This window comes from Orbicella franksi, chromosome 8 (genome assembly GCF_964199315.1).
Source record: "Orbicella franksi chromosome 8, jaOrbFran1.1, whole genome shotgun sequence".
Lineage (NCBI taxonomy): Eukaryota > Metazoa > Cnidaria > Anthozoa > Scleractinia > Merulinidae > Orbicella > Orbicella franksi.
In genome coordinates, this window is record NC_138152.1 from 6,801,109 (window position 1) to 6,821,752 (window position 20,644).

A 20,644-nucleotide genomic window follows, 5' to 3' on the forward strand; every position below is an offset into this window, starting at 1 on the left:
GCAGTCCCACTTTTTTTTTTCTCCCTCTCCTCTCCCACCTTACATTAAAACGACCTCAATGAGGCCTCGTCAGCGGAGGAGTCCTTCAAAATATGCGCAATGAAATCGAGACTTGTAATTAATTGCGCATTCGCAATATGGCGGACACTGAAGAAATGAAATCACTACTCTCCGGCTTCCAATATGCAGCCCTTTTGTCTTTAGTATGCTGAGAGTAGACTTTGGTCAAAGTCTTTTGGACCATTGTGGGGTCTTAATTCTTGTGCAACCCGTGGGATACATCGGCGATAAGAGATTCAAGGCTATTTACGACGAAATTTCCACGTATCGTAGGGCACAGGTTCCCAACACGACTAGGACACTTAATTTGCGATACTCCAAAAGGGTCACTCCACAGTTTATCGAGTGGGGCAACTTTCATTTCCATAAACGGGTGTTAGGACTCATTTGCGTGGGAAGATGTTCAGAGATCTCCGAAGTGGAAAAGTTAGAAAAATCGATTAACGAAATCAAGAATCCTTTTAGTGCTATCCTTCTCAACACAAGATGTTTCGTGTTTGGCTGCAAATCCAACGACGAAGCAAAGATCAGGAAAGATTTTGCCCTCATCAGAGGCGAAGATCACTCCGAGGATCTTCAAAGCAATTTGGCGGAGTTTGTAGCTACTCTGTTCAATGTATTGGAATCTAAGAGATTTAGTAAATTGTCAGAAAAGATTGACAAGATAACGTTGATTCAAGCCCCTGTTGAGCATGAAGTGTTTGGAAGTGAAAATGACAACAGGTGAATATCAATACTTATTGATCAATCAATTGACTGACTGACTGTCCAACTGACTGACTGACTGTCTGTCTGTCTGTGTGCCTTTCTGTCTGTCTGTCTCTGCAACTGACTAACTGATTTTTGGATTGGTTGATTGCTTGCTTGCTTGCTTGCTTGCTTGCTTGCTTGCTTGCTTGCTTGCTTGCTTGCTTGCTTGCTTGCTTGCTTGCTTGCTTGCTTGCTTGCTTGCTTGCTTGCTTGCTTCATTCATTGATTGATTGATTGTCAAGTGATTCACCGCTCAATATTGATTGATTGATTGATTGATTGATTGATTGTCAAGTGATTCACCACTCAATATTGATTGATTGATTGATTGTTTGATTGTTAAGTGATTCACCACTGAAGATTGATTTTAAATAGAATGATCAATCAATTGCTTGTGAATTGATTCTTCAATCAACCAATTAATCAATCAGCCCATCAATAGCTGTTACTACAGCTATCAGCAGTTTGACATACAAAGGAAACAAAACAGGTCAATTCTGTTTATAGGTCATTTTACAGTTGTGTGCTTAGTTACCTGGCCACTGAATGCAAGCGAGGCTAGAGGTGACCTTGCTCTGATACAGACCTGTCTGCTTTTCTCATTTAACTGACAACTAGTTAGTATAAGAACAACTTAATTTACACTACAAAAGCAGTGAGGTCTGTGTCAAAACAAGGTCACCTGTGCCTTGCTGCCATTCAAAGGCCAGGTCACTGAACAGACAACTGTAAAATGGTCTATTGGACCGTTTGCCTTATTTTTATGCTTAAGCTTATATGAAAAAAAGGTAAGTTTTTCCAGTTGCTCAAAGGCAAAAAATTAGTAGCCTGTGGCACCTAACAACTTCTAGAGCACAGCCCTGCATCTCACCAAACTAGTAGTCAGAATTGTGTAAAGTCAAATGAAAACATGCTTGCCTAGCAGAACTCAGACAGTGATATAGTACCACTCAAGTTAGTTATCAGTTCATTCTCATCTTGCAAGACTTTCATATCGAGAGACGATTCACTCATCTCCCTCGAAGCTTTATAAACTATAAGCATGGCTGCTTGAACCTCTCTCGTGAAATGGGATTCTGATTTTAAGAGAAACGAGACAATTAGTGCTGTAAAATATTGTTTTATCTCCTTTCAGGGCAAGCAAAAGAAGAAGTATTGGACGCTCTAAAAAATACACTGGAGACTTGTGTATGTTAGCAGGTGTGCCTCAAGATGCTCTTAGTCAATATCTCATAGCTGGAGAGTATCTGAGGGCTGCTAGTGATGTGCTGTGGCTTGCCGGAGCTCTTGAGGGCCAGTGTGCAGCGTCTTTAGTTCTAAGCAGAAATGAGAAAGTAACAGACAGAAATTCATTGATTCTGCCCACGAAATGTGCAGTGAACTCTGTGAACTTAGCAATTAATGGTTTAGGAAATGACGTTGATGAAACAAAGTTTAGAAATCCACAGCCACTTTGTGAAGAAGAGATTGTAGAGAGACTTTCTGAAGCTTTGAAGCTCTACAACAGAGTAAGTAACAGTTTATAGCTCTACAACCAAGTAAGTTCATATCTGTATGGAAGACATGTATGGCAGTACATTGTATGTCTTGTGTGATCATGCAGGAGAGAGCACATGCACATGTAGTCTTAAGAAAACTTTTGTCCGTGACTGGCACGCCAATAAACTGAGCATATTGTTTCTTGTGGTTTTGAATTTTTGCACTCAAGTAACCAATCCATGTTAGTAGTCAGATTTCTATAGAGTTTTGAGGGTGGTAAAGGGTATTTTCATGACTCGTGAATGGCCTTATTTTTTCACACAATTTTTCAATTTCACACAACATAATGTTTCTTATATTTATTTGCTTTTGTAGGTCAAAGGAGCCGCTGTCATAGAAACTGAGGCCAACCTTAAATTCACCAGACTTTTAATTACTTATCAGGTATAAAATATGTTCCATATCATTTCACTGTGAGTCATGTATCAGTTGCATTCTTTCAGTGAACTCTGTTGCACTTTCTTTGTTTACAGAGACGTATTGAAGCAAGTATAGCACTGCAGAATTCTCTGTCAGTAAATGTCTCACTAACGGAACAAGAAAAGGTAAAATCTTTTATATTTATTTATTATATAGACTCAAGTGTTTTACTGGAAAATGCACCACTCATAAGTTCATTTGAAACCACAAGCGGGACTCGGGTGGCGTATTTTCCATATCCTCGCTAGTGAAGATATCGATAAGTTCACTGAAATAATGTTTGACTCTTAAACTGTACTTAAATTTGTTGCTGTGTGATTGAAACATCCTTGGAACTTCCTTGAAATTCTTCCACAATCTTCTGTTATCTTTGGAAATCTTCTGTAATCTTCCTACATTTTTGGAAAATGTTCAGAAATGTTTGTGAGGTCTTCAGACAATATTTGGAGAATCTTCGGAAAGTGGTCGGAATCTTAGAAAATTGTCAAAAAAGTCATCATCAGTATGTTTATATAACAAACAAAATAATACATGGTTGTTTGTAGATCTTGTGTTCAACTTTATATCCCACCCATTCACTGCGCTCACTTGTGAGATATCAGGTTGAACACTTAAAAAGATAATCCATGTCTACATGCACCCATGTATTATCCTCTGTGCACTGTATACTGTACCATGGTGCAACGTACATGTAGTTAACAGATCAAGTGGTACCGACTCCCAGCAATTTATATTGCATGACGCATTACAACTCACCCGGGGTGGAATGCTAGTGCATTGCCGGTCTTTGAACACCCCCCCCCCCCCGGGCCCCCTCCATCATCATCATCTTTATTTAAAAACACGGTAAATACATCAGGCATTAACAATTTAATATAAAAGCTACAACTTATTACGAAAGACCATGTATACAGATTAATCTTCTGTAATTTAAAATATTGCTAACTATTAAAGAAAAGTAAACTAAATTAAAGCCTGTTTTACATGAATGCCGTGTCGGAGTTAATTAACAATCGTTGGAAATTAGTCAGAGATGTTGCTTGCCTAGCAGCTGAGAGTAGACTGTTCCAGAGGACTGCACCACTATAGCCAAAGTTATTTTCGTAATGGTTAGTACATGGCAAGGGAATAGCAAGCTTATTATCAGAATCGCACAAATTATAAGAAGTAATCACATCACCCTGCTGAATGAATTTCGAAGACAAGTAATTGGGTGTGAGGCCATTTAAGGACCTATAGACCATCTCAGCCTTTAGTTTTTGACGTTGAGTTTCTACATTGTCCCAGCCTAATTCTTTAAATAGTTGGTTGGCGTCACCATCATAACTAGAATGAGTAAGGACAGCACGATTTTGAAGTCTCTGTAATTTGTCGGATAATATTTTGGCACAATTACCCCAAACCACTACAATAGTCAAAGTGCGATTGAACTAACCCGTGATAGATATTGTGTAGAGTTGCAGGAGGAACACAGTGACTGACACTGCCACCCATGTAATACTCCTCTGAGTCAACAAAAGCACTTTAATTTGTCCAACTGTACAACAGACTGTTTTCAATATTAACATTAAAATTCTGCAAGACCTACAGGACACAAACAAAGGAAATTGAATGAGCATGTTTATTCATTTCTCTTCTTTGTGTCCTCCAGACCTCACCATGAGCTGAATGTTAACATATCAGAAGTGGCCTACACATGTACATGATCTATATAATACGCTGTAGTATTGTTTTTACATCAACAACATGATTACTTAATGTCATTTTATGTTATCTCACTTTAGATTCAGCGATTTAGCACTGCAGCTGTCTTATATGACGAACTGGGATTCAAAAGAAAGGCAGGGTTTTTCACCAGAGTGGCTGCCGTGCAGTGTATTTCACAACAATTACCACATCCACTTTGGCTTTTGGTAAAGTTAACCGCAATAAATTCTTGAATGTGAATTTTTCGGAAGTATTCAATAGGGCTGTATACTTGAACTAGACAGTGCAGCATGCTTGTGACACAGATTGTTCCATCTAAATCAGACAGTGATCGTTAATTAAAAGCTTAATCTTAAACTGAGATTTTGGCTGGACCGTGGGACTGTCTAAAACACGGGAAAGGGGAAGGGATTTCTTGGGGTTTATATGTACAGTAGCTTGCACCCCTCCTCTAGCTTTCAAAAGACATGTTAAGGTTCAGGCATACATGTATATCAAAATAGTTGTACCAGAAAATACCTACACGATGTCCCTCCAGGGAAGGACTTTTGATTTGAACAAATCCCCACCCCACAGGAAATTCCAGTTTCAACATAGGTACCTTCCTTTAAAACTTTGCTTTCAAAACCCTGGACTCACTGTTGGAATTTCCTGCATTCGTGCTTGGGGTAAATATGGTTAATTATTTTCAGAACCACATTCAGCTAGTAGTTTATCATAATGTAACTTCTGCTCTAAATTCTTCATCTTTCCACTCAGGATGTAGTATGGGTCGGTCATTTGAGTATGTCATAATGTTGTTTTCTCTTTGTACAGTCTTATAAATTCCTTATGAGTGCACTTGATGGCTACAGGATACATCTTGACCAAAAAGATGTTCCCCAAGGTACATTGTCATGACTAAAAAGCATACATCCTGTGGTTTGAATCTACATTATGTTTGAACTGTAAAACCATGAACCCCAGATCAGGAACTGTACTAGAAAACAAACTTGTGTTAAAATTTTCGTGAATTAAAAGCAAATTTAAACTACAACACCAGCACAGGGCTTAATTTTACAAAAGCTGGCTAACACTAACCCAGGATTAAAAGTTAACTGAAGTATTAATTTTGCTGTATGAAAATGCTTTTCACTGCTAATGTTATGTGTATGTTATGTTATCATGTAGTTTGAGATTATCCCAACTCAAGATCAAACAATATAAACTGACAAACTTGCCGAACTGAGCAATGCAAACGTTTATAATTGAAAGTCTGCTTACTATGCATACAGTTAGTTACAGCTTTATTGAATGTTATGTTATTTTGAAAAATTTAAGTTTAACAAAGGAATTGATAATATGTTGTTTACAGATCTTCCGAATGGTTGGCCTGCTCTTCAAATAAGACTTCTAAATGAACTTATATACACTGCACGTCGCTTAGGAGATCCTTCATTGGCAGTCAGGTATGATCTTCATGTGTTACTGCTATTGCAAGGGCTTATATGAAAAATTAGACTACCTTGAAGTCTAGCACTGTGGAATTTTAACTTAAATTGTGTGACATGATCAGTTTTTCCGAGTCCTGGATAAAGTGGTGATTATTATACTGTGAAAAGGTACAGAAAAATGTGATGCTTCAATCTGGGTCATGTAGCAGGAAGCAATTACACTTGAGAAGTCTTGAAACTTGTAGAAACACTGAGTATGGAGAATTAACAAACTGACGTCAGTTTTTCATGCATCTGTCCTGTTATTGATCATGAATTTCATCATAACATTGTCAAAGTAGCTGCGGATCCATGAGGGGATAGCCAAGTGGAGCCGCAGACTACTTTGACAATGTATCTATCTATCTATCTCAATAACAGGGCAGACGCATGAAAAACCGACGTCAATTTGTTTTTTACGATAACAAATTGTCAAATTGTCCACTCTCACTTGTTGACGCATCCCATAACTTATAAATTCATGTGTCTGTCCACATATTGACAATGAAAATTAGCCAATGATCGTGCGAGAATTTCAGCAGTTATCGTAAAATGAATCACTGTTGATGGTTAAGTTCAGGAGGTGCACACAGTGGTTAGCACATGTAGCTACATACATGTTCATTTATCCTGAAAGAGTTTACATCACACATACAGTGTATAACAACCTATTTAGTCACCCAGGAGGAGAGAGCTCTGCACAGGAAATTAGTACAAAAACTCTAGAACAGTCTTTTAGCCAGATGGGTGTCCAGGCGTCCTGTGGACAGCCATTTTCTATAGAAAATTACTTATTTTTCATATGTTGCCTTATAAATTGCTCATTTGGGCAGGTCCTATAGCACATTTTGGATGGCCACTTTTCAAATTCTGGCTAAAAGCCTGCTCTAGAATAAGGCCACCACATTTCCATATATCTGTCACGAGGCTGAGTGACCTTCTGAAAGAGGTTATACTTTCTGTTCTCTGTCTCCATTTCCTGCAGTTTCCTCAGTAGTCTGCCTGTCCAACGTATTTTTGTGTACATATTTTTGTGCCTTAGAACTTTTCCTTACTCTTGTTTTCTATTCTATGTGCCGGATTGATTTTGCAGTAGCCCTTTGATGTTTGATGTTAATTGACACTGTATTTAAACAGCTTTTTTCATTGTTTTGTTTTTATATATTTTGGATGGACTAACACTTATGGTTCTAAAGTTCCTTTCTAGTTCTTCCCAGCTGCTTTCCTTCTGTTTATTTTATGATACATTTAATTTATTGCTCGTATGTTTTCTTATGGCTTATAATTTGTGTAGTGAAATGGATTGAATTAAATTAATAATATTCTTGCTAAGTGTGCCTTCCCACCTGTACATTAAGCAACACCAGGTCTTTTTTCATATTAATTTACATGTGCTAGCTGTCTTAAAAAATTTCATGTTTTTTTTTCCTTGTCTTTCTTCAGGCATGTAATATTTCTACTACAAACCATGCATGATCATTTGAGTGACGATGAGAAGAAAGAGCTGTGTGCATTATTGGAAAGTTCTGCCAAACAGTGCACAGGGTCACCCAAGGAAACAGACAACAACAGGATGGACGTGCTGGACATGCCTATGATACCCCTTGCTAGAATGCCTCTTGTGAGGTACATAGTGTTAGGGATCTTTTTCATATTTGTTTAGTGTTTTTTTTTTATCTTTTAGATATTAGCTGGTCACTCTTTCACATTTTTTCTACTTTGTACATGTGCAGACTGAAAAGTTGTGCAAGAAAGTCATAAAAGATTGTCTGTGTTTGAATGTTAAATGTTGAATGTTAATAGTGGTTGATGCACTTCTAAAGCTACAGCTGCCCATTTCTCAGGCATGCCACTTGAACTGAAAGAAAAAAATACTTCAAATAAAAATTCCAACTGGTGGGAGGCCAGCCAGTTGGCTATTTACAAGCATGACCGAGGAGTTGAACTAGGGTCTAAGTTGAGAAACAACTCCTGTTACTGAAGTGGTCAGAGTGGGCCTTGAACCCATGACCTTGGAATTTTCAAGGCTGGCGCTCTAACCAGTTGATCATGCTTCCTCCCACTTGTTTGTATTCTAATGGGTTAGATTCACACTTGCAAACTATCAAGCTCTCCCAACACCTTCTAAACTGTGTTTGCGTGGGGTTATGAAAAGAACACACGCATGTGTTTTCTATTTGTTAAAAGATTATTATTTTCTTTGTCATAGATCATTCAAGGTCCATCCACTAGCTTCTCATCTGAAGCCCGTTGGAAAGAAGTCTTTGGCAGCATCAGACACAGCATCTACAGGACCATTCATATTTTCATCGCTCAGACGGAATGCAAAGGAAGTAAAGAAAACTAAAAGTAAGACAAGAAGGTGTTAGTCTTGCTAGTCAGTGTAGAACACAGACTGCAGACTGCAGACGGCAGACTACAGATTACAGACGGCAGACTGCAGCCTGCAGCCTGCAGACTGGGGGGAAATGTAGACTGAGGGTAACATGCAGACTACAGATGTATACAGACTTTTTAAGTATACCTCATGTTATTTTCATTATCGGGCTAATCAGAGTGGACATCTGCACTTTGGTTATGCTGAATATCACTTCGGTTTATCTAAATATCACTCATGTTAGCCTAAATAACGCTCCCATTAGCCTGTTACGGTTACTGTTAGCTCTCAATGATGGAAACGGTAACATGATTCAGTTAAAAAGTCTGCAGTCTGCAGTATTTTTCTTGTATGTAAGTCACAAAAATGTGAATTTAAGTAATGTTTGAAGGGTTCACAAATTCAGCTCTGCAAATACTTTTGTCACAAGCAAACTGCAGAAAAACATCCGAGGTCTTAAATACAATGTAAGTAATGAGCTCTAGCTATACTTGTTATACGTTGAGTGTTTATTTGTTTGTCTGTTTGTTTGTTCACATTTGTTGCTTCAAGCTGCAAAATCAAACTATTAATATTTTTTGTGCAGATATAACATGGGTTTGTGGAGACCTTGGGCAGGTCTCATTGGATGTTTATAATCCCATGCCATTTGAACTCAAAGTCTCTAAAATGGTAAGAGCTGGCTACTGGTTTTACACACAGATATTGTTGCAACAGCCTTTGTTCTTCTTTTTTGTATTTTGCATTAATTACTGTTTTTACCTCGGTAGCTATCTTCCAGATCTAAATTTAAATCTAAATATTATTACGTCGGCAACATCCAGAGGACATCACGCCAACTCTGAAACTTTAAAATGATAATAAAAACCAAAACTACATATAAAACTACTAAAAATTGCAATTAAAAATAACCTAACAAAGTTTAATCAAAAAAAAAAGAGAGAGAGAGATTGAATGGTAACAGTTTCTCTCGGGAGTTTGTTCCATTCAGCTATTGTCCTTGGAAAGAAAGAAAATCTAAAATATCCTTGTGTCCTCTCGGTACAATGAACTTAAAGTCATGGCTTCCCCGCGTTCTCTCTTCGTTATTTGGAATCAAACGATCCTCCCATTTCCCGTCTAAGAAACCATGGCACATCTTATACAGAACGGACAGCCTTGTGTGTTTTCCCAATGTTTCAAGTTTATTCAACTGTAAAGCAAAATAGAGTTGAAAAAGTTCATTTTTAAGTTTCAATGTTTTTAAACAGAGCCAAGCATCAGTCTATCGCATGACAAATACGCTACAAGTTGCTACTTGTACATAAGCTTTTTCTTGACTAATCCGTTTACATGTCATTGATCCACTTTTCTCGCAGATTCTTTGTGTCGAGGGCGTTGAATTTGAGCCTTTCCCGACAGGTCTGTCTCTTCCTCCAAAGGCAGGTCCTCATACAGTCATTCTACTGGGAATTCCACACTCTGTAGGGCAGCTGAGAATTACTGGTTAGTGTTAAATTAGCCTGCGAACAGGCTCCCGGCGAGCTCCCATCGCTTCGCTCTTCGAATTCTTCAGTTTCGCGCTCGTCCGCTCGCTTCGCTTGCCGAATGTTTTTTCCGTCCACGCCGGGAGCCTATTTACAGGCTAATGTTACCTCAACTTACATGTACAGCAGAAGTAATGAGGTACAGGACTGAGTGACGGGTTGACACTTGTCTTATTACTATTAATAGTAACTTGACCACTTGTCTTGGCGAGAAATTTGCCCACTGGTATAAATTATTTGAGACAACAAAGTATTTTATGCAAGTGAATATATGAAAGATCATATATTTGAGCTGCGGAGACAGATATCAAGATATGATTGATTATCTTAGTTATACACACAACTTAAACAGCTGTGAAATTAAAGCCTGCAAAAAATTCAGGCTTCAACGGGATTCGAACCCATGACCTCTGCGATACCGGTGCAGTGCTTTACGATGCTCTACCAACTGAGCTATCAAGCCAACTGGGAGCTTGTTACGTTGTGAGTTCGTAATATACCTGTAGATGGTGAAGAATACAAGTGAATGTATGAAAAATCATCTGTTTATCTTTCCTTGGGCAAGCGAACATGCCATCAGCACTGAGCTAAGTTAAGTTAACTCAGATTCGCACACAGCTAGTAAAGCTAACGTCTTCCTCGGGGCTAAGTAACTGAGTGCTAACATTCGAAATGACAGCTTCACAAACTCCGTACGGTGGTTAACTTCAAGTGGATAAATAAAGTCTTCGGCAAACTTCGGAAATTTTTCGAAAATGTTCGGATAAGTTCGTGTGACCTTCAAATTTTTTCTAGACTCTTCGGAAATCTCTGGAAAGGCTAAGTGAGTCAGTTGCCCGCCGACGCAGTCCAACATTTTCTTTAGAAACTAACACACACGTACTAATTTGAACAACTTCAGTTCTATATTGCGCTTTTCTACAAGAACACAGTACATGTATGAATGTATATTGAGAATCAAGTCTTATTGCTCCCTTATTAATTGAGTTATTTTCACGGGCAGGTTACACAGTGACTGTGTTCGGAGTAGAAAGCAACTGCAAGCTTACACAAGAAAACCTGGAGAATAAAGAGGACTTTCCGGTGATTGTGGATGTGGTCCCTTCAATGCCCCTCCTCCAGGTGTCCACGTCTCTGCCTAAGGTCCGTTCTCAGCCTCCAGATCCCGACACCCCTCGATCTGCGCCCCTGGTCACGGCCGTCACGCTTTATGCTGGTCAGAGGTAAGAACATACTAACTTACAGCATAGTGAGCTGTAGTGAGAAGACAGCGCGGGTTTTGTTCTGTATTGTTGACAATGACTTTTCCTTTTAATTCGATTAATATTTATTTAACTGAGTTCCAGATGCTGAGCAACGTGTTTTCTTGATGTTTCAAGATTGTTTCATGTATTTTTTTTTTTTTCCGTTTTCTTCTTCAAAACAGCAAGAAAGGAAAAATCACCCTGGAGAACATTAGCAAGTTGCCGGTTGACAATCTAAATATCTCTGTCAGCAGTAAGGATGGGAAGGGTAAGTCGTTTTTTTGCTGTAGAGATAAGGATGGGGACAGTGAGTAGTTTTTTTACCATTCAAAACTAGTAAGAGTGGAGAGGGTAAATCATCATTTTACAATACTGTTAACGATGGGAGGATAATTCATTTTTGCTATTCAAGATTGGCTCGGGTATGTCATCTTGATGAAAATGAATGTAAATATGCTGAGTACTGAAAAGATGTGTTCCAATTCGAGTTTAGTTTCTATTCTTCTTCCAAGGAGCCGAAGAACTCTTCAGTTTTGACGAAGAAGAAATCAAATCCAAACTACCAGTCCTTCCCGGTGACTCCACCGAAATCACGGTCACAATAACGGGCACACATCACTTCCCACAAGGCACCGAGAGCAGCGAGAATCTCAGTTACGACCCCGAGGCACCCTGGGGTTTGACTGGTGCGATTCAACTCCGCTACTCAACAGGAGAGTCCAGTAGCCACACGTGTCGGAAAGCCACCATGTCTATTGACGTCACAGTCGTCCCTAGCTTGCTCTGTGAAAACTTTCAGATCATTGAACTTCCTAGGTGGGCTCAGTTTCTTTGTCAAAGTAGGTGTAAGCTCGTCTGAAAATTAGGGATTTTCTATATTCGGTGCTCTGTAACAAATTAAGAACCTAGTTTGACCGTTTCTTTAATTCTAATTCTCTTTTTCCACGCAAGCTCTGACTGTCCGTATTTGGACAACTACAGTAGACTACTTTGAAAGACTGAAAAACGGAACTTCTTCCGTCACAGTATCTCTTCGTTCCTCAAATTTCGACTGGTGCAATTTTTCGCCACATTAAACTATTGAATTGCACATTATTTAAGATCGAAAACAGAAAAATGAACTTGCCATACTGTATCATTCTTGGTTTTGTAATCGCGCGCAAAAACAAATATTTGTAACGCAAGCGACAGCAATCTAATTTGACACAACGTTACGTGACCCACATAAAGGATTTTTTTCCGTTACTAAGTTATCACGCAACGTTCTTTAGTCAGCTCAGTGTTACCTGAATCAAGTAACGGCTATCCAGAAGACTAACAGCAACCGTTTTCGTTGTTCGCAGTGACAGATCACATTGTTTACTGATGTTCGATGCCGTAAACAAGACGTCGAATGACATGGAGTTCTCGTCCTCTGTGCTGAATGGGAATCAAGCAAATTGTGGTAAGAATTTGAAGTAAAAGTTCATGGAATTGTCCACTTCCCTTACCACTCGAGTTGGCGATACAGCTACTAAAGGCAGACTATGTATATTTCAACTTTACTATGTAAACTACAGTCATGCAGCAAGTGTCGTTTTTGTAAATCTTCACTGAAGCACTCGGGAAATTTCCGATTGATATTATCCAATGAAAAACAAGCAAAGCAGGACTATCGAGTACTCCGAACATTGTCACGCCAGTATGACGCATCGAAATATGTGATGTTTCTAAGGCCCTGTCCACATGTATCCGGATATCCTTGAATCCACAACTTTTTCTTTCCGGATTCAAAAATTTCCCCGTTCACACGTAGCGTATTCAAATCGAATTCGCCTGTCCACACGTATCCGATGGTATCCGGTTTCACTCTAGAGAAACTGGGCCTACACGTTGTGCCGCCATATTGGTTTATTGTTCGGTAAGAGACTGGACACAATTTTGCTACATCATCGGATTTGAAATTATCCGGATTCACAGTCCACACGTTATCGGATTCGTTGCGGATTTATTTTTTTCCACTCTGGAGAGAGGATTCAAAAATGTCCGGATTCGCTGCCGAATTCGCCTGATGCGTGTGGACGGAAGCCGTATCCCGAAAGAAAAAGTTGCGGATTCAAAAATATCCGGATACATGTGGACGGGGCCTAAGCAACCACGGAGGCGAAAACGAGAGTTTGCTTTTAACAGGTTTTTCTTATTCCTCAGACTTATGTCTTGCTAATTATTGTTTTGTTATTCCTCCGCACAGATGATGAGGTGTTCACGGATGCGGTTATGAACATCCAAGGAAATGACAAGAATAGGTAAAAAATATCATCTCAGACTTCGTAATGTAATTTCGCAAATGTTTTCTTATTTTGGTTTTTACTACTATGAACTTAAACTATTTTATTTTAATAGAAATAAGTGTGAGTGATTGAACATATGGGTAAATCAAGTTGCTCATTTACGATTAAGGAAGTGAATAACAGAGATTTCCAAATGGTCTGCCATGGAAGAACAAAACTGTACTTGTTTGTTAGTTTTGTTTTTTGGTCCTTCTTCTAAAACAGTTTTCTTTACTTATTGCTGTGGCTTTCTCTTTTTCTTCTTTTTTGCTCTAGGGTAACAATAAATTTGCCAAGATTTGCTTTGCCAGTCTCCGACAAACCTAGTCAGCAGGTAAGGGTTTGGTGCAAACGTAGAAGTTTGGTTTGTAGTCTCCCTAGCACGCGCTATGATTGACATTTTTGTTTCAATTGTTTTTGTTGTGTTTTGTTTTGTTTTTTGTTTTTGTTTTTTATGTCGTTGTCGTTGTTTTAGGTTCATAGCGACTCCCAGAGAAGAGCTGAATACAAGAAATTCGTGTGTGACGTGGTTAAACTTCAATGGAATCTTGTATCCTTTTCCTGGAAATGATAATTCTGCGACAGTATCACGTGGGAATTAGGCCCGTGGGGTTTCAAATCAATTCTGAGCTGAGGAAACCAAACGTGGAAATAATAAGAAAAAGAAGTTGACATCGGAAGTTGACATGTAAAAGTCACTACAACATGTACGATTAAGGTAACTGCTGACCGTTTCCGTGTGCTTATATATTCCGCTTAGGGAATTTCTCGCACATTAAAGATAAAGATTGAGCTTTAGATTAAGGTAGATTGAGGCCGCCTAGTCAGGTAAGGCAAGTCTCCTGTGTAGAAGGTTAAAGGGTAGCTTATGCAGGTCAGCCTATATCTAAGAAACAGATCGCCAATTGTTTTATTAAACATGGGTTATTGACCAATCTTGTTCGGTTGCGATGGCTGGATATTAGCCTCGTTCTTTCCTTGAGATGCAGATAGCTCATCTTGCCCGTTGGGGTAGCCAATCACAGCGCAATATTTGGTCCATCTGACCCGCGCGGGGAGCCAGCCATAAGATAACAGAAATTAACGCCGGTCTTTCTGAACCCATCTACACTTCCAGCAGCCGCTTTTTCAGTACTTTTTTCTGTTGTTGTTGTTGTTGTTGTTGGACCTAAACTTTCTCACAGCCAGCTTGCCAAGCTTCAGGCTTTGCTTATGTGGACAACTTGAAGCTTGACGTAGACATGATGAGGGTTTTAAAGCAGGATCCCATCACTTTTGGTGCGTATTGAGATAACATCTTACACGTGACTGTATTGAACCACCAGAAAACCGAGCTTTCACAGCGGATACACAAAACTAGCATACCCTGACGCTGTAAGGAGCTGTCTGGGTCTGTCTACATCTGCTTATATTGCTGAAGCTTATGCATCCGCGCTTGTTGAAGCCAGCGTCGTAGGAGCTCAGTCACGGCATTTGGAGTTATTTTGGCCACGTGCAAAGTTACATTTAAATTGAAGGAAACCTGAAAGTAGTAGTTTACTAAGATAGAAAAACATCAAAGAGACAACAATAAACCATGAAGGAACAGCGGAGAAGGATGGAGAAGATTACAAGCGACGACCTTGGAAAATATAGGCCAAGTTTTCAAGATGTACAAACCGTGACGTGGGCTGGGTTTTGACTCCTTGCTCTTTCGTTTCACACCTCGCTACAGTACTTGTCTCAATTTCCCTAATCTGCAAACAATAAACAATCTTGCTTTGTGTGGAGAACTTAAACTAACAGCTAATTTACTCCATGGACTGATTTGTAGAATCTGTTTCAGTGTGACAGGTTATTACAACTGAATCGGGCCAATTTTTACACCTGCGTTCACTTTTTATCAAATTTAAGCTCTGGTGTGCAAACTGGGCCTAAGACGGTACATTTCCATTTTGAAATTTCACACGCATGCGTAGTAGTTAAATCATGCCACAAGTGTTAGACTTAATAAAAGATATCGGTATAAATATTCTAAGAAACTAAATCGAACGTCGGCTTCCCTTCGCTGAGGGTCAAGCGCATTTAAATCTATTCTAACAATCGAAAGGTTGTTGCGTTGGGTTGCTATATAACGACATGACCTTTGAAAGGCAGTCTCCTCTTTTTCAATTATGACTGTAAGGTAGATTGATCTTGGCCGCCTTTAAAACTGAGCGAAAATCTGTTCACTGCAAGCAGCCCCTACATGCAATTACAAACCAAGAAAAAACGAGCGAGAATTAAAAAAATCACTCCACGCTCAACGATTTACGAGTCGAAGCAGAGCTTTCGCTAAATCTAAACAATCTGATGTGATCTAAACTTTTCGTTAAAAGGTATCAAGATTAACGGCGAGGAATACAACAACACTGCTTCGAGCTTGGTCACGATTTCACTCTGCACAATTGTGGATGTCAATATTGAAGTATCTAATCAAAGTGGTGAGTTGTGATGTGGCAAACTGAGTGTAGTAAGAGGGGAAGAAGGGTGAGAGAGTTAATCCCCCCTAAAAATCTTTGACAATACTAAGTAACTGGTAATCCTCGAACGCAAAACTTTGTGAAATATCTAGGAATTTTAATCGACAAGAATATTTCCTGGAAGTATCACATTAATTACATCTCATCAAGTAATGAATCAAATCCTTGTTGTGTTTCGTTACCAGATGAACCTCATGGTCCCTTGTTATTGACTGTTGAACCGTACCAGGACCAGGCCTCTGGGTCCCCAGTGACCGAGCTGGATGGAAAAGTGACCTGGGTTGGAACGCTGCAACTCGACACACCTGAGGTACAGTTTTTATGTGCGTTCCTTGGTGTACCGCTGGAGTAAACATGGCAGCCGGAAATGTCGTTCACAAAAACGTTAAGAAGTTAAGAGAAACTGGTTTCGAAACGTCTTAGCAAAGAGATGCAACAAAACAATTTATCAAAATAGACATTTTTACCATGTAGCTAATGTTTTTCAGTTTTCGAATTTGATGGTATGACGTAGAAAGACCAATAGTTTCTTTTATTTCCCTTCCTTCTCTCTAGTTATCACCCGGGAAGTCGTTCTACCACTCTTGTTCTCTGGTATTTTTGTATGCTGGACAATTTATGATATCCATTTCTTGTGCGGAGTCTGGCTCGGAAGAAAGTGTAACTTCTAACGAAGACGCTGCATCGGGGTCAACAGGAAGAACGCAAAGTTTAGAAAGTACAAGGACAAATTCAAAGGGAGATGATCCCGGCAATTGCGTGAAGAGATCATGGACGTACTCGCCGCCGATCATTATTAATGTGGTTTAATCACATCTAAGTCACATTGGATTAACTCAGTGGTTTACTGGAGATAGTTCTTCTCGCGATGTTCAGGGTCAATGTACGCGAATTGTTCACAAAGGAAACCCTTTAAAATGTTTGCGAGGTTATTTCCATGGTAGCATTTTGATAGACAAGTATTCCAATAAGACGACCGCTTCTTGGGAAGTGCGTTGGCTCGCTGATGGGCAAGGCGTTAGAAGCGAGTGTATCGATCAGTATGTTATCTCTCTTTACCATGCCGTAACGATTTCAAGTGGAAAGTTAGTGAGAAAGAGGACGTGATCATCGTTAGTGATTCAGGGGAAGTTATACAGTGTCGTCAAGCACGCTTACCCAAACGAGCCGTCTGCTTTCAGCCTCAATATTTTTGGAAAGGTATGGGGATTGTCGAAACGTTCAAAATGTCTCAAAGAATGTCCGCATTTGGAGTCGAAGTAAATATAAATTTGGCTTGTGTGCATGGCGAGTTTTGCCTCGGTGGCTCATAACCGCACATCTTAACGACAGTACAGTAAAGTCAACGTATACGTTGTGATACTTTCAACAACTTGGACCATGTGGACGAATAAAGTGCTTTTAGCAACCTACAGAGAGCTGCTTTAGAATATGGCGGTACTTGTTGTTAAGAATCTTCTGAGACAGGACTGGAGCGCGAACAATTAAGTCCGGGAAATAATCGATGTCTTCGGTTAATATTCGTTACCCATGTAGTGCCTTATCAAGAGAATATGATAATCTCTCGGCCTAATATAACTTTCCGATTCTCAAAATCCAATCAAAAATAACACGAGCTCTCCGAGAGTTGTGACGTGAGCATGTCGTCATTAGCATTCGTCGTGTCTCTTAGCAACAACTTTGCCATAAATCACTGGTAGATGAATCCTCTGAAAATAGCTCTCTACAAGCAAACAGAATTCCACCAGGGAGAAACGCACTGCTTCAATCACCTGAAATAGGGAAACGCTTGCATTCTAACGAAAGACTAACTTTAAGGGTGATATATGTTGTAAAAATATTACAAAATTGAGTTAGGAATTGTTTTATACGAAACTTCAAATGAAGATTATAAGCGACATGTAAAAAACAAATCAAAACTTTACTGAAATGAGTTTTGTTTTGAAGTAATTAGATCGAAAATGAACTAATAAAATGAATTTGTTGACAATTTTGTTATTTATGTTTGAACAGAGTTTTTCCAATTCTTAACCGTTACCACAACGGAGAAAAGAGCTGGTTACTTTAATCCGGTAACGCTAAAAGATCAGCCGTTATATATATATTTAGTCTTCTCGAAACAGAAATATATGAATCACTATTATTTCTTTTTATTCTGTTTCTTCTCAGCGCAGGGCGTCAAATTAATTTTACCATAAACACCAGGTTTTTCATTGTTTGCTTGTCGCAAGTTTATCTTTCGCTACACGGATACGACACATGAAATACGAGTTTTATTGCCCGGGCTAATACCCACATCGCGTTTTCTCCCAGGTTAGTTGACTTTTTCGCAGGTGCCCGCAGGTGGGTAACTTTGAGCACTCTGTATGTTAGTTTGTGATTATTGACCGGGTCCGTGATAACAAGACTACGTTGTATTTTAAAAACGCGAATAAAACGCTAAACTTTCACTTTCAAGGAAAAGAAATCACGAAAATGGGCTTCCTGTGTAGTTGTTTTCCTTGGGAAGAAAATTGGCGGGAAGTCCACACCGCGGCAACCGTTTTAGCAACTGTTAAGCACGGAGTATTTTTGGCGCGAAAACTTCGCGGGCCAATGAGCGGCTTGCCAGGTGACGTAATGTTTTGGTTCGAAGGGTGACTTAATTCCAGAAAAATTATATGATGGTCGTCATAGCGGCTTCTGTGGGACGAGTTACGTTTATTTCAGATTATCTAAGACATAAAGACACGGCCAAAGAATTTCCAGAATGGGCGAGCACGTTTTAGGAAGCTGTGAGAACATGGATGTACTGTTTTATGACCAAACATCGGTACCAGTGAACAATTTCTCGCGCTATGACAAGAACGCGTTGAGGTTAAATCTCGAGGGACACCATCCCTCTGTTGTACAAGAATATAGGGGCAATGGAAAACTTGGGATTTACGAGAACTCACCAGAGTTGACCCTGTTTAAAATGGTTTCTCCCGAGCTGGAAAAATTTATTGCAAGCAATACTGGCCTCACGCCGAAAGGAAATCCCGGAGCTATCAATTCGCCGGAATTCACTTTATTTAACCTGATTTCGCCCGAGTTTGAAAAAATTCTCGCGAGTGTTCAGAATCCCAAATCACCCACGCAGGCGAAAGGTTTGCGCGAGGGAAATAACAGCGTCAAACAACAACACGAGGCTTATGTTCAAGGCTTTGCGGAAGCTCTTCAGCAAATACACGATCGCCAACAACCCGGCGATCATCTTCACAAACAGAATACAGTACCCGTTGGTTCAGGTACCAACAACAGCTGGGGAGAGCTGCCGGAAAACACACCGAACAACTTTCACAGCCAGGTACACGAGACCTCTTACGAGATAAATAATCCCCCGTTTGCGGGGGTAACAACTTATGACCATCACGAACTTAATCCCGCGGCATACGGCGGCGCCGTCGTGGAAACAGAGAATTTTGAGTACGCTGATGAAACGTTAAAATCGCAAGCCGGGAGTGTGCTCCCACTACCCCCGATCGATTTAGAACTTCAGGAGATTGTGAAACGTGAGAGAAAGAAACAGAAAAATCGGGTGGCGGCTTCAAAGTGCAGGAAAAAGAAACTTGAGAGAGAAGCACAGCTCGAAGTCAGGGTACAACAGTTAAAAGATAAAAATATTGAACTAAACGCGGTAGCGAACGCGCTCCGGCAACAAGTAAGTGAATTGAAGCAACGAGTTCTAGAACATGTGGCCTACGGTTGTCAGCTCCCTTCCATTGCATCCGCGGCTTTCTAGAATCTACGTTTAAAAATTTCTTGTTCATATACTCTTTGAAATATATTTTCTTACTCTTTCTTTAACGTAGAATTTGGAATATCATGAAACGGTTTACAGGGCTTCGTTGAAAATTCCAGAAATTTACCCAATTCTTGCAATTTCGTGTTTGTGATTGTACCTGCTTAACATCCCGCCAACAGGTGGCACAACTGTGTTCTGAAGAGCCGGGTCAACAAACAAAAACCAGAGATGAAAAGTGCTTTTTGCCTTTCCACGCTGCGGTCCCATCACAAATACGGAATGCACCGAAAACATTCTCTCAGAATTCGCTTGGAATTCGGAAGGTCGGGAGTGGTCGCATTTGAGACAAAGCTCTAAACACGTTATTTGCCATCTTTCGCTTCCATTAAGAGGCTCTGGAGGTTTTGCCCTTGATTAAGCCGTAACAGGTGGATTTCATGGTCGAAGGCGAGGTGAAAGTGGTAAATTAACTGAAATTTCACGCATTTTGAGAGTACATTACACTAAAAGAGTGTTAGTTATCGCAGATTATCCAAATTACTTGGATGAACCCCACATTCTTTAAATAACTCTTTAAAAGAGTCAAACAAGTGCTTTATTTTTATAAATTTCTATAGAACCACACCTTAGAGTTATCAAATCTTATCTTTGATTCATCAGTGACAGATGATTAATGTAGTGCGTGTTATAAAATCCCTGATACATTCTGATGAAAAAAAAAATATATCACTTCTTTCACGGAAATCGTTGGTTATGTTCATAGTAGCCTGCAGTAAATTTCTAAGAAAATAAAAACACAAATGCATGGGCTACGCCTGTCAGGTAACTGTATAAAACCAAGAAAAGCTGAAGGAGAAGAGAGTTAATCGTTCATTTAAGCCATATTCCTAAGGAAAGCCCTCTCAAGTTATTTCTACATCACCCATGGACCAATATGTGGGATTTGTTCCGGCTCTTTTTCTCCATCCTCTCT

At 39.6% G+C, this 20,644-nt stretch overlaps 2 protein-coding genes across 3 annotated transcripts; both read left to right on the forward strand.

Annotated features, from left to right (window-relative positions):
• Nucleotides 1–117: 117 nt before the first annotated feature.
• Nucleotides 118–17,895, forward strand: LOC145494462 (trafficking protein particle complex subunit 9-like). Of its 2 annotated transcripts, XM_081473932.1 has the most exons (22): nt 118–783; nt 1,946–2,318; nt 2,665–2,733; nt 2,823–2,894; nt 4,554–4,682; nt 5,293–5,362; nt 5,831–5,924; nt 7,392–7,574; nt 8,158–8,297; nt 8,912–8,997; nt 9,684–9,810; nt 10,855–11,074; nt 11,278–11,363; nt 11,608–11,911; nt 12,439–12,539; nt 13,326–13,380; nt 13,681–13,738; nt 13,880–13,954; nt 14,589–14,682; nt 15,762–15,866; nt 16,091–16,215; nt 16,461–17,895. In XM_081473932.1, the coding sequence occupies exons 1-22, from the start codon at nt 206–208 to the stop codon at nt 16,713–16,715; spliced, it is 3,399 nt and encodes a 1,132-aa protein (XP_081330058.1). In that variant the 5' UTR covers nt 118–205; the 3' UTR covers nt 16,716–17,895. The 2 variants fall into 2 exon arrangements, 1 of the variants encoding a protein (XP_081330058.1); XR_014050253.1 differs by lacking the exons at nt 14,589–14,682; nt 16,091–16,215; nt 16,461–17,895 and having other exon boundaries at nt 13,880–14,122; nt 15,762–15,809.
• A 1-nt stretch (nt 17,896) lies between these two features.
• Nucleotides 17,897–20,387, forward strand: LOC145494472 (transcription factor Jun-like). Its single transcript, XM_081473944.1, has one exon. The coding sequence runs from the start codon at nt 18,655–18,657 to the stop codon at nt 19,666–19,668; it is 1,014 nt and encodes a 337-aa protein (XP_081330070.1). The 5' UTR covers nt 17,897–18,654; the 3' UTR covers nt 19,669–20,387.
• Nucleotides 20,388–20,644: the final 257 nt, after the last annotated feature.